Here is a 14,432-nt window from a genome sequence, read left to right on the forward strand (position 1 = left end):
GGGCCTTTACGAATTATTCTTTATCTGGAGAGCTGTCTACCACCCGAAAATCATGACCACAGCATATGCAGAGCCTGAGATATACTAAACGGACGTTTTGCTGCAATACCTTGACAAGACGCTGGAGGGGCCATCTAGTAATAACCTTGAAAATATTTTAATCAGAACCCCCCTCTACACACATACACACGCGCGCGCACGCGCGAAATCAGAGCCATTCTACTCATCTTAAAAACACACACACAAAGATTTGAGGTCTTCTTTCATAAGCTACAAGGTGTCTTATGATACTGTTTACAGTCTTACGTATAAGCGCTCTAGAAACATTGTACATTTCAAGCAATCCGCTAGGGGGCAGCACTTAAATGTGGAGGTGTTAAATCACATCTGTTAAGAGAATTCACTGCATGAGGCATGCCTCACATAGGATATTGTAATCACATACACAAGTGGTTTGCTACATGGGCAAGAAATAAAACGATTACTCAAGTTGGACCTTTGTTGTCTGTCCTATAACATTGTTGTGGCCTCTATCAATTACTTGTGTAATTGCAGCATATTGATAATGTTAACATATGAACATTTGAGTGTATTTGTGAACAATAAATGTTTTTATGAAAATGAAGTGTAACCCACGTCATCCACATGAAACGGCTCGCTGGTTGGCTGCCGCTATTTCTATGACGTAGGTTGTAACCCAGGGTGACACTACAACTGACAATGTGATTTACTTAGAAATCCAGGTAGTAAATCAAAAGGAACAGATATCCCCTGAAAATTATTATTTTACACATATTCGGTAGCGTATATGACTACTAAACTGTTACGTAATTATGGAATGCTAAAATCAAATGGCTGATGCTTATGCAGAAGGTCTAAAATATGTATGCAGAATATATCTGATACAATAAAGGGATATTGTCCAAATCAGAAGCGTATATTTTACCTTTACACAAATGTCACCAAAACTGCTAAAGAGACCAACGAGCCTTTTTGCAAATAAAGATGGGAAGTTGCGAATGCATTTTTATAGTTACTTTGAATTTGTTCGTCTTACTTTTTACTTCTGAATGCTAATTAAACATATGGCCAGCACAATCTGATGTGTTCAATCGACCCCTTACGGGATGGATACTCCACATTCATACCATTTAGGATATTTACGGCCTGTCCAGTCGTCGCCCTGACCACCTATACGGCCGTACTGGAGATCTTCACCGTAGTCACCACGGTAATAACCTTCGAAAAGTGAAGAAAACAACACAATGAGAAAACAAATACATTGTAGTACAAGAAACGTAGTACAGCACCACCACCCGGGCCCCACACTATGCCCCCCCCCCCCACACACACAAATACAAAAGTACAATAAAAATGCTTGTTTGTACCCGAATAACATGATACGGAATTTGATGTAAAACTACCCGAGGTTAAAACAATGCAACAGGACCCCCCCCCCCACTCCCCCACCCCTTCGTAAATCCTTGTTGGTCAATACAAAAGTATTTTTATGTTTGTTTCCTTTTAATGTTTCTTTATTTTTCTAATTTTCTTTTCTCTATAGTATATAGTTATAGTATATGCACAACAGTGTTTCACTTTTTATACCTTCAGTACTGGGGCTGTCCCAGACATCATGGTCTATATCCGTCGCATCATCGTAAGCACCAAGAAACTGGCAGTGATCTTCCCCAGCGCCATATAGATCTGCTATGTTCCTAAACATGTCTCCCAGTTTCTCACTCAAGAAGATTTTATACCTCGTAGGAGAGCAAAGCACAACCCCAACATATTTTCCTACAAAAAAATTGAAAATTCGATTAACATTGCATCCATTCAAGCAACATGATGGATAAGCCAGCGATTAATTTTAGCGAAATAAAATAATTACAAATGGAGCCTGGGGCAAAACCTATGTGATTTCGGTTGCCCGACCGACCAAAGCATGCTAGCAAAGACTGGAGAACCCTAGTATATTTTAGTAGATCAAAGACAAGAGACATGATTTATTTTTTATTTAACATCTGAGCGAAAAAAAAAGTCGAAAAGGTCCTGTTTTATTTCAATATTATGTTGTTCGATCACATTTTTTTTGTTATTTAAGCCGTATATATCTTCACCTCAGACCTTTGGAAAAAATGTCAACCTGTCTGTCCAATTGTTATATTTATTTTTTAATCCGAGAAGCAACAATTAAATTTAGTATGGCCCTAGGAGCTTATTTAGTTTTGTACATATTACCTATGTTCCAGTGGTTGTTCAGCTTGACGTACTGTTTACCGTGACAGGCATTCCAGTTATCCTCGTAAGTGAAGTTGTACTCGGTCCACCAGATATCCGTCACAAATGCTGAGTAAAGAAATTTTGCATGTTGAAAGAATGAAGACTATACTTTAAATGTAGAGTCAGATCTAGATTTTACCCTGATGATGGTGTCTGATAGACATCGAAACGTTGGAAGTAAGTCCCTGGTTGTGCCTAAAGCACCTTACTATATACAGTCAGATCTGTTTACTCCAAACTGTGCACCACCCCACCCAAAAAAATATCACATAAGAGTAAAACGTATGTGTGAAGTTCTTGCTTATATAAAATAGTTTTACTTGCAAAATCATTCCCGAATGCTAATTGTATGTTAAAGAATAAGAGTAGAAAAATAATGCAGATTATAATAATACTGTGTTCATTGAGCAACATATATGCACATTATCTTTCGTGGGCAGGGAGCTGTTAATAGCAGCTCCGTTCTATCTGTAAGAAGATAGTACCTTCGGTCACAGGTCTTTCAGTTAACTCATCATTTAGCCATGGGGGATTGGTAGGTGGTAGTTCCTCTTCACCTGTACCCTCAGTCGTAGAAAACATCGAAGGAACGATACGTTCTGTATCCGTCGTTGGCAACGTTGGACGAATCACCTGTTCTGATTTAGGTTCAACCACGCTTGTTGTTGAGGACTGTTTCAAGGACTCGACTTCTTCTTTAAGCAGTTGAATCTGTTGCCTTCTTTCTTGTTCCTGCATGAGAACTTTGGTGAGGGTGGAAAAGACGTTGAGTTGGTCGTCCTTTATTGTCTGCTCTAAAGACCCAAGCTTCGCCTTCACGTTTTCCAGCTTTAAGGACAAGTCATCAACAGTGGCCTTCAAGTCCTGAAAACGGATAGAGGCATATTGTTAACATCAAATACACAAGCCATGTAATTGCTTATATTTTCTAATAGAGCACTCGGCCTCGTTCTATTCAATTGACATGTCTGAAAAGACAGCAGAACGATCGAATTGGATATTTGTGTCTTGAGGCGGTTTTCCTGGTATCGAATGGAAGAAACACATGACGATTCGCTTAGTCAAAATTATGACAGCGCAGCACCACAACTTATAAACAAAATTATTTCTTTCTTTTAAAAAGAAATTCGTTGCAACTACGCTTTGTTGCTGATGCGCCTACTGTATTTCCCGTTGGCACATAGTTTAGCAATATGTAATGTTTCTGTAGGGTTACAGGTTGTTTCGCAACAATGTTAATTCGCAACCGTCAGTTCGCAACAAGGCAGGTCTTTTCGTAAAAAGGTACAAGTCTTTATCGCAACAAGGTACAAGTCGTTTAACAGCATTTGAATGTTATAAATCTTGATAGCCTAATAGTATTAGAAATCGTATTCGTAACATAATTATACATCTACATGTGCACGCCGGGTATGAAAATAATCGGGCTGTCAGGTCCATGCGGCCCCATGTTCCTCTGCCGTCGGGGTTGTCTTTCGCACCGATAAAAAAATAAGAATCGATGTTTACGTGGAAGGAGTATAATTATGTTAGGAAAACGATTTCTAATACTATTAGGCTATTAAAATTGATACCATTCAAAAGTTGCGAAAAAAAAGTTGCGAAAAGACTTGCGTTGTTGCGAACTGATGGATGCAAACTCACATTGTTGTAAAACAGCCTGTTACCTTTCCGGTCTGTAGAGGGGTTTCTTTCTAAGGGGAGGGCCGGGTTTGCTAGCTTTTCGCATTTAATGTGCTTGAAGTGCAATTCTACTTCTCCTCTAAAAGAAAAAAAATGCAATTCCAACAAAAATAACATTCGTAGGAGTATACAGCGTTGGTCGCTCTGTGGTGGACGACACTTAAGAGGGGCTTGTTGGTGCAGCTGGTGTTTGTAAAATGTTCGGTCTGAACTTGAGTGATGTTAGGTTTGTTTTTAGTATATGCATGTGTCTCCGTCAACCCCATGTGTTATTTGCATTTGTCAGTAAACGTTACCGCAAAGGGTTGACAGACAACGTTTTGTTCGGCCATAGTAAGTTAATTTTATGGATAACATTCTCATATGCGAATCAATCCCCCCTAATTCATGGCTTTTATTTTTGAAGGGATCGACTTTCAACATTGACTAAATGTTTTCTAATTTAGGAGAGTAATTTCTGGCCAGCACAGAAACTGACTTTCCCGGCTAGCCTTAGTGACTAGTCACACGAACGTGCATATCAAGTCCATATGAGGTCCACACTGCCATTTCATGCGCAGTCGTGTGCACAGTACGCACTTCATACGTACCTTAATCGTTTTGGGTCAGTCTTAGGTACACATGCCCACGCACAGTACGGTTCTGCACGAGTACCTAAAACTGGCACAAAACGATTGAGATACGTACGAACTGAGTATTGCGTATAATAATTGTCAATACGGGCCTCATGGTCATACGTATTTGATACACAAGCTCCTGTGACTGACGGTACCTTTACGTGGTTCGTACTTGGTCGAACGTGTGGACCCCAAAGGGGTCGCCGGAAAACATGGACGAAATAGAGTGAGGGTCAACCATTCATAAAGAGCCTAGCCTGCGTCACTTCTTTACGTCACTACGTAAACTATGCAGATAACCTTCAAATAACCAACAGTCCCATTTACTCGGTCATGCACTACATATGAAGACAGTGGGACAAGGCTTTGTTGTTTTAAACGGGGTCAAATGTTGGGGACATCTTTTGTAAGACAGGGCCACTTAAAGACAACAATCCCACAGATTTGTTTGTTTATATCATATACCCTGTAAAACGCCTCATATCGTAACACAACACGTTTGTACTGAGTACAAGCTTTATATCTGGACAGGTTTACTTGATCCCCTCTCACATGAATATGTATTTGAAGCATTCATGTATGACAAGTCCGTATCTGTATTGGCATTGTATTTATACGCAATCGTACGCACAATACGAACTTCATACGCCCCTCAATCGTTCTGTGCCATTTTTAAGTGCAAAGGAATGCAGAGGACAGCGCTGTAGTACGCGTATCTAGAACAAAACGATTAAGGTGCGCGTTATGCGTACGACTGCGCATGAAAAAAAATGTCAATAGGGACCTCATGGGGACTTTCATATGATATAGATATATACGGTTGGGCTACTCCCTTAGCCCATGCTGAGAAAAAAAATCAGCGCTTCCCCGAAATAAAAGCCAGTCCTGCAAGAAGAGACATTCTTTTGTAGGTAGTCGGATGATTACGCATGGTCTTTTTAGCGAATGCCCACAAACGCCCACTCTAGAGAAGTCCGCGCTGCACGAATCTCATTTTTTTTGCTTGGAATATGTCCACGTTGTGCTCCCATGTATTAATCCTGAGTTTCAAGTCAATCCATTGACGCGAAGTGACATAAATCTAAGTTTTCGATTCTAGATGGTCTTTTTAGCGAACGCCCAGCAAAATGTCTTTTTAGCGAATGCCCACTATATCCACAAAATTATCGGCCGTCGCGCAACGACACCTAAACCTACCGCCACAAACATGTTCAAGATGGTGTCCCATTGATGTGTACGGAGTTTCCGTGCTTTACAAGCATTTTAAGTCCCTGTTTTTGGTCAAAATGTACGGCGACGATACTACCATACTTTAACTATAGCAATTCAAAATGGCGGGCACTAGTCATGTGACCTCCTTGCGGGACTGTTCTATAAGTATCGCGGGAGGGACTGTTGTAGCATAGCTTCTCATACAACCATTTTAGAGTGAATTCTGAACAAGATTTTCATTTCATAGTGCTATCATCTGACTGATATTTACAATGTGGTCAATTTTTCTGTGCTATTATTACCCAGGTTTGAGGAACTTAGTGCAAATATGGATATTGATTCACCTCAGTGCCCAATTAATGTACAAAAGGCTCAGACACATTAGTGTTATAAACCTGAATAGGGGCAGGTAACCAATACTAGAAAAACATAGCTATTTATTATTAACAATACTATTTACATTATAATAATAACTCTTCACCAAACTGGACTTTTCTTATCTTTCTTTATCACAGAAACATTGTTACAATAAGGATTTGATTAGATGAGTATCTGTTACAGTGTGTACATACTTATTTCAAATACAAAAATGTATTTCGTTTCACTTCCTAAATATTTTTAAAGTATTGGAAGAAGTTGACACATAAGCAATATCAATTGCATTATTTATGTGCAGTAAAATGTGACCACATGCTATCAATAGCCTAATAAAATGTTGGAACATGGCACAAGCGGGCTCCTCTTCTGAGTACAGAAAGGAAATGTTTTATAACATTTAGTTATGACGTAGAAAATTTCAATTGTAAAATGTACCTTTATTAACATTTACAAACAAATTGTTTTTTTCTCTTCTTAATAAATGACAACAATACAGGTAAGTAAGGTGTGTTTCCTTTTATAACAGGCCAGGTAAGACGCCGTACAGGTAAGTAAGGTGTGTTTTCTTTTATAGCAGACCAGGTAAGACACCGTACAGGTGAGTAAGGTGTGTTTACTTGACTACAGACTAGGTAAGACACCTTACAGGTGAGCAACGTGTATTTCCTTTCATTACAGACCAGGTAAGACACCGGTCTGTTATAAAAGGAAACACACCTTACTTACCTGTATGGTGTCTTAACTGGCCTGTAGGCAAAGTTGGTCTATAGGCAAAGTAACGACATCTTACTTACCTGTGTAATGGCCTATCTGGTCTATAGGCAAAGGAAAGACACCTTATTAACCTGTATAATGGCCTATCTGGTATATAGGCAAGGGAAAGACACCTTACTTACCTGTATAATGCCCCATCTGGTATATAGGCGAAGGAAAGATACCTAACTTACCTGTATAATACCCTATCTGGTCTACAGGCAAAGGAAAGTTGCTTTACTCACCTGCATAATACCCTATCTGGTCTATAGGCAAAGGAAAGACGCCTTACTCACCTGTATAATGGCCTATATGGTATATAGGCAAACGAAAGACGCCTTACTCACCTGTGTAATGCATATCTGGTCTACAGACAAAGGAAACACACCTTACTCACCTGCGCGGTGTCTTACCTGGTCTGTAATGAAAGGAAATACCATTACTCACCTGTATGGTGACCTGGTCTGTTATAAAAAGAAACACACCTTACTTACCTGTATGGTGTCTTACCTGGCCTGTTATGACCTGGCCTGTTATGACCACTCTAAAATGGTTGTATGAGAAGCTATGCTACAACAGTCCCTCCCGCGATACTTATAGAACAGTCCCGCAAGGAGGTCACATGACTAGTGCCCGCCATTTTGAATTGCTATAGTTAAAGTATGGTAGTATCGTCGCCGTACATTTTGACCAAAAACAGGGACTTAAAATGCTTGTAAAGCACGGAAACTCCGTACACATCAATGGGACACCATCTTGAACATGTTTGTGGCGGTAGGTTTAGGTGTCGTTGCGCGACGGCCGATATTTTTGTGGATATAGTGGGCATTCGCTAAAAAGACATTTTGCTGGGCGTTCGCTAAAAAGACCATCGAGAATCGAAAACTTAGATTTATGTCACTTCGGGTCAATGGATTGACTTGAAACTCAGGATTAATACATGGGAGCACAACGTGGACATATTCCAAGCAAAAAAAATGAGATTCGTGCAGCGCGGACGTCTCTAGAGTGGGCGTTTGTGGGCATTCGCTAAAAAGACCCTCCCGGATGATTATGGTACTGTAGATTTTTAAGGCTAATGCTCTAACGTGGTCAATGATATAATCTGACAGTGTATATTACGTGAATGCCTTTAGTCAGCAATCGTACAACAATTGTACGACTAAAGTACCCATGCGGTTCAATTGTGTCTAACAGTACATGCACCACATAATATTCGTCTACAATCAAACGAGGCCAAACCTGTAAGAAGACGACTGTATCTCTTCCTCCTGGGCACACTTCCGGGTCAGTTTTCGGGATGGCGATTGTGTACGCACACTGCTCCAAACCGCGCCACACATGGACGGTGGCGTTACTGGTACTGTTACTAGTAGCACACCAAGCCACGGATACCACGGAGCAAATCAACACAAAAAACAACTTGAGCGCCATTTTCTCCTCCCTGCTACAGCGACAGTTTCCACCTGGATCTTTTCAGCACTTTGTTTCTACCCAATCAAGCAAGCACTTAGGAATCTCGACAGGCGGAGCCTTTATGCAGAGGTGTCGACCCTGACTGCGACACATTTAACCGCACTTTATCTCAATTGCTACCTTGTCACTCCCAAAGGACCTTGAGGTCGAGGGACAAGGCTAGGCTAGGCAAGGTCATTTGCACATGTTGTTTCTTTGTAAATGACGCCATAGTTTTGCATGCGTGATGGCACCATAACTTTATCACTAACAAAACAAAATCGAGACAAAAACTTACAAAAGCAACGAAAAATGAAACGGACAGTATAGTAGTTAAACCGGCTGGCAAAACTATATAAAGACCAGATAATATAAACTATGGTCTTCAGTATGCTAAAGGCACCCGTGCAGTTAACATCAGTGGTAGCCTGACTGAGAAAGGACAAGTTACTCTTCAAATCCTGTTTGAAATCTAGAGACGACAGATAAGAAATTGAAGTAAGACTACACATCATAGAGAAATTAGCTTGTTGAAGAACATTTAGCCCAGAATATGAAGTAATGACAATACTGGGTTGCTATTCAGTGTGAGACATCAGCTGGCAGTTTTTTTGTACAGTTCTACAGAACATAGGTCTATACTGGTCTCTTACTATAAGTCAATTATTACAAGTCATGTTTCTACACACACAACTCATGAGAGCTATAAGTCGTAAGGAATACATTTTCAAGTTCGAAATGTAGATGCAAGTAGATGCTTTGATACAATTTTGACAAGGATGATTTGAAATTTGAAGAAAGTTGTTTTTCCAAAACTGCAGATAGTAACGTTATTATCTTATTATCACATGATCTTATCTAATTGAAACCTTGCATTATATAACTTTGTTAACACTTACTTTGGGTCATTCTGTATGATTTGATAATGTTCCTATGAAAACCAGTACAGAATATTTGAATCAGTGACCAGTAATATGCAAATCTGTCTCTGACCATTGTTTCTAGCTGGTAGACAGTCTGAGATGTTTATGAGTTTATGTATTTATGGGGGTCAATCCACCATTCAAACTGCTGGACAAGTCACAGTGGGAGCACTTCCTTATTGTTCTTACCCTGGGCAAGAAACCAGCCGGTTCAAAGGATGTTAAATAGTGATAAAATAATGAAATAAAAATAAGAATAAAACAAGAACAAAATGTAAAAATAACTCTCTAAAAAAAGGAGCATTGTTAAAGGACGAAGTGGAAAGAATTGAAGAAAGACTGAATGCAGCTGCAGGGTGTCCAGACCACTGCAGCAGCAGGACACAGTGGACTACTACTGTTATATATCCCTGACACAGCAATCCAATTTAGCATAATATTCTAGAGTATAATAATAAATATTTTGATAGTCTTATATGTTCTCCATAAATAGCTATTTCAATTGTTAGATATCAAGATATCAGCAATTTCTAGTTTAACAGTTCTTATACATTGCAGCTGTTACATGATTATACCGTCGTGAGTTCTTTGGCTGCAGAATTCAAAATCGTTAGCGTTACACTTGTGGAGTTTCTTACTCATATAATAGTTTGCCATATACATTTAAGAAAGGCATGTATGTAGCCATGTATACGAAGTTCCAGGGTTCGTAGGCCAGGGTTTCTAATCTGTAACCGATATATATATATATATATATTTGTCGGCATAGGACTTGTCAGCTATCTTTTCAACTTCCGCACATGTGAAGAGTTTCTCAAGTCTCTAAAGATTCAATGTGTTTATATTGACGTGAAGGTCAAGCATGCAGTGGAATTTGCTTTGAGACACGTGGAATGCCCTGCCGAAGTCTAGCTGGCATTGTTGCTCACAGACTGGCCCATAGCTGGTGAGTAGAGCGTCCGTCAGGACGAAAAGGGCAGTTATGATGGTCAGGCTCTCTACATTTCAAAGTATCGGTATGTTTGTCAAAGGTTTGAATAGGTCTGACCCAACAGCCTTTCTATATGTACACTTCCCAGAAATATAACATTTCTCACTGTTGCTTTTTATCATGATTGTACTTGACCATTTCGTGCAGGAAAACTGTGGCACTGATTGCATTTTTTGAAGGGTCTGAAGAGGCCTCTTCATACATGTTGGGGTTCTCACCAATGTGTTTAGCCATATGTTTGTCCAGGCTTTCTTTATGAGCTGCAGAGTAGTCACGCTGGTTACATTTATAAGGTTTTTCACCAGTGTGTGTTCTAAAATGCCGGGATAGGTGAGATCTGTCGGCTGTCCTGTACCCACACGTCTCACACATGTAGGGCTTCTCACCGGTGTGTTTCATCATGGAGTGTTGGTCCAAGTCAGATTTCCGTGCAGCAGAATAGTCGCACTGGTCACACTTGAAGGGTTTCTCACCAGTGTGCTTTCTCATATGTCTACTTAGAGCTGACCTGGTGGCCGTTCTATACCCACATTCTCCGCAAACTTGAGGTTTTTCGCCCGTGTGTCGCATCATAACGTGATGGTCTAAATCTACCTTTTGTGCAGCAGAGTATTCACACTGGCTACATTTGTATGGTTTCTCTCCTGTATGTTTTCTCATGTGTACAGCTAAGTAGGACCTTACGGGTGTTCTGTATCCACACTCTTTACACATGTAGGGTATCTCACCGGTGTGTTTAGTCATATGCCTGTCCAGGCTATTTCTATGCGCGGCAGAATAGTCGCACTGGTCACATTTATAAGGTTTCTCACCGGTGTGTTTTCTCATATGTCTTGTTAGCGCTGATCTGGAAGCGGTTCTGTACCCACACTCTCCACACATGTAGGGTTTCTCACCCGTGTGTTTCATCATGACATGTTGGTCTAAACGGCATTTCTCTGCAGCAACATAGTCACATCGGTTGCACTTGTAGCCTAAATTGTACGGTTTCTCGTCTTCATGTGTCTCCATATCGTCAGTTAGGCGAGACTCAGCGTCGACAGAATGGGAAGACCGATCAAAACTGCAGTGTTGTTCACCTGTAGGATATCCAACTTTCTCGTCAAGTCGGGCGAGTCTTGTTTCTACGCAGTCAACATTTTTGCCACCTTGTTTTTCCGTGTCTGTATTCTTGTCATAGGTGTTTGTCTCGCTCCCGGGAGGACCAGTTGGTAGCTCTTCAACAAGGGGCCAGGTTGGCTGGCCCATATCTAAGAGAACATTCAAAACAGGGAATCTGATGATGTGTTTAGTAAAACTTAATATCTGTATTAATATTGCATTCAAAACGTTGCCTCTCCTAACAAAAATTGTATGTTAAACATCTCTCCTTTAGCTAAAGCCGAAGCTATCTATAGCAACCGCTCAAAGTGAAATCAAATTGAAAAAGGGGACTCTTAAAGAGGTGGAAATTATGTGATCATCGGTCGAATGTGGTCATCAGTAATAATAAATGTAGCTTTTATTTGGCTTCAAACAGCAAATTATTAATATCATCGTGCATAAACCACAGCTTTTATAGATTCGATTATCTGCTGGAGATCCTTTGAGAATCCAAAAAGTGATGCAAACGTACATCAGAGATTATAACCTTCTTGTACCTTCTTACTACAGGAGTTTGTGTGTTTACACCTATAAATTTTCAATACTCAGTATTTGATGGCTTTATATCTATCTTGGTACGTGCTTCGTTTTAGGTAGGGATCCTCAAAAAAATAAGATAATAATGCCCCCCTAACGGCATGACAGGCCTCCATCCCCTTTCTGCACGTAGTGTGGTATAATCCGGACTGATCGTCCGACAGGATGACAAGGACAAGAAGAAAGAAGTGGTCCACAGACAACTGATAATTCGATTGTCACCCTCGATATTACAGAAAACATCAAATTATCACAGCAAATGTCCAATTATTACAACAAACATCAAATTATTGCATCAAATGTCCAGATATTACAGCAAACATTAAATTATCACATCAAATACCCAGTTATTAAATGGAAACAGTAAATTATCACAGCAATTGTCCAGGTATTACAGCAAACATCAAATTATTGCAGCAAATGTCCAATTATTACAGCAAACACCAAATTATTACAGAAAATGTCCAATTATTACAGCAACCATCAAATTATTACAGCAATTTTCAAGCTATTACAGCAAACATCAAATTATCACAGCAAATGTCTAGTTACTACAGTATCTTTCAAATTATCAGTTATTGCAGCATACATCAAATTATCACACCAAATGGCCAGTTGTTACAAAAAACAGCGAATTATCACAGCATTGAAAACAGACACCAAATTTTTACAAGAAACATCACATTATGACAAAAAATGTCTAATCATCACAGTAAATATCTAATATTACAGCGATCGTCAAGTTATTGACAAACACCAAATCATTACAGCAATCATCAAAGCATCACTACAGAAATCAAATTATGACGGGAAACATCAAGTCGTTGCTTCCAAGCATCATATCATCAACCAAACTTTTCTGAATATCTGATGTTTCAATTTTGAACTGATTAATAAATGTAGTGTCAAACCTTTGTCTGTGATTACCCAATGACAGAAGTTGTGACATATTTTTCTCCATTTCTAGGCTAAGCAACAGACGGCAAATTAAAGTTGAATGTTTTTTTTCTACTTGGTTTTGGACAGACAATGACGATGTGACACTGCACTCAAGTTTGTGACTTATATTAACAGTACAGACATAACGTACAGGTAGTCTTTCCTTTTACCTCCCCGACCGAAGTTAGATACCCATTTTAACACCTCGGTGAAGTGAGGAAGGTCGTATAAAGTGCCTTTACGAAGGGTACAACGTTTGGGGCACGACGGGTATCAAACTCATGATCAGGACCTCTAGACTCCGAGCTGAACGCTCTACCAGTTGCGTTACACACGAAGTCATGTCCAACCAAAGTTCAATGTTTCGCACACAAACGGCTGTGTCACCAGAAGTGAGGATGAGAGAATGGTGGGCTAGGGCAGTGTGGACTCTGATTTCGAGCCGGACAGTCCGATCAAATAGATTATTTCTGTACATGCGAAGCACGAGATTCAGGACCAGAATCGGGATTTAAACGATTAACCCCATTCCTGCTGAAGTAGCCTTCTAACACAAAAGACTAGTACTAGTTGGCAACCTAAGCAATATCACATTGGTAAAAGTGGAAATATTCTGAATAAGGCAGTCTGTATAATATTGACATCTAATGCACTATTTTAGCACATTTACATCATTGTTTCATAAATTGAGCCGTGAAAAACAGCGCGGGAATGAGTTGCACAAGGATTCCAGATCAAGTCCTTATTTTTGGGGGGTACAACAATAAGGAATTCGAATATCCTCGTGCGACTTGTCTCTGGGCTGTTTTTAACCGCTCAAAGTATCAAATTATAATGAAAATGTGAGAATACAGTGCAGTAGATGTCAATATCATGCAGATTGCCTTACTCAGAATATTTCCACTTTGACGCTGTGATATTGCTTAGGTTGCCTTTAAGCTCATGGACAAGTTCAACTTACTTGTTGGCACGGGTTTACTTCGTAACTTACGGATAGACTTGATTGTTAATCTAAGGCTTGAAAGCACAGGGTAATTTGATTGACTTATTTCGCTAAATCTTTTCTTTAAAATGCTTTAATTGACATGAAAGTGCCAATAGAATTTTCATTTTGAGTGTTGACTCATTATGATTTGCATATGTTTATGCCATCGCTTTAAATCATAAAACTATGATGGAACTAAAAGCCAGTGTATGAGCAACAAGTCACATTCAAAGTAGGCACATGTGGTTTACAATTTATAAAAGAGTACTTGCAATGTTGTTGTTTTTCAAAAGGCAGTTTGGAAGTTTTGTGCAATTTCTTGGCAGAAATCATCATTTGGAAGAGTGTTTGTAAACACATTACAGAACATATTCAAATACAATTCAATCTCTACAACTGGATAAAAACGGATATTTACTTCCGGACATTTCAAGCGACAGCCACCTATCATCTTTCATTGAATAGGACGGAGCCAATCTCAAATTTCACTGACCAATTTCTATCAATGCTGTCTCAGTCACTGACAGAAACGC

The 14,432-nt window shown here is 39.6% G+C and overlaps 2 protein-coding genes across 2 annotated transcripts; both read right to left on the reverse strand.

Moving 5' to 3' along the window:
* Positions 1–245: 245 nt before the first annotated feature.
* Positions 246–8,432, reverse strand: LOC118417935 (target of Nesh-SH3-like). The gene is made up of 5 exons (XM_035823698.1): positions 8,169–8,432; positions 2,769–3,147; positions 2,242–2,349; positions 1,609–1,797; positions 246–1,239 (listed from the first exon to the last, which is right to left on the reverse strand). Exons 1-5 carry the CDS (start codon positions 8,358–8,360, stop codon positions 1,121–1,123), a joined length of 987 nt encoding a protein of 328 aa, XP_035679591.1. The 5' UTR covers positions 8,361–8,432; the 3' UTR covers positions 246–1,120.
* A 1,623-nt stretch (positions 8,433–10,055) lies between these two features.
* Positions 10,056–11,543, reverse strand: LOC118418207 (zinc finger protein 525-like). The gene has a single exon (XM_035824047.1). It carries the CDS (start codon positions 11,541–11,543, stop codon positions 10,398–10,400), a length of 1,146 nt encoding a protein of 381 aa, XP_035679940.1. The 3' UTR covers positions 10,056–10,397.
* Between the last annotated feature and the right edge of the window lie 2,889 nt (positions 11,544–14,432).

Source organism: Branchiostoma floridae, chromosome 6 (assembly GCF_000003815.2).
Source record: "Branchiostoma floridae strain S238N-H82 chromosome 6, Bfl_VNyyK, whole genome shotgun sequence".
Classification (NCBI taxonomy): Eukaryota; Metazoa; Chordata; class Leptocardii; order Amphioxiformes; family Branchiostomatidae; genus Branchiostoma; species Branchiostoma floridae.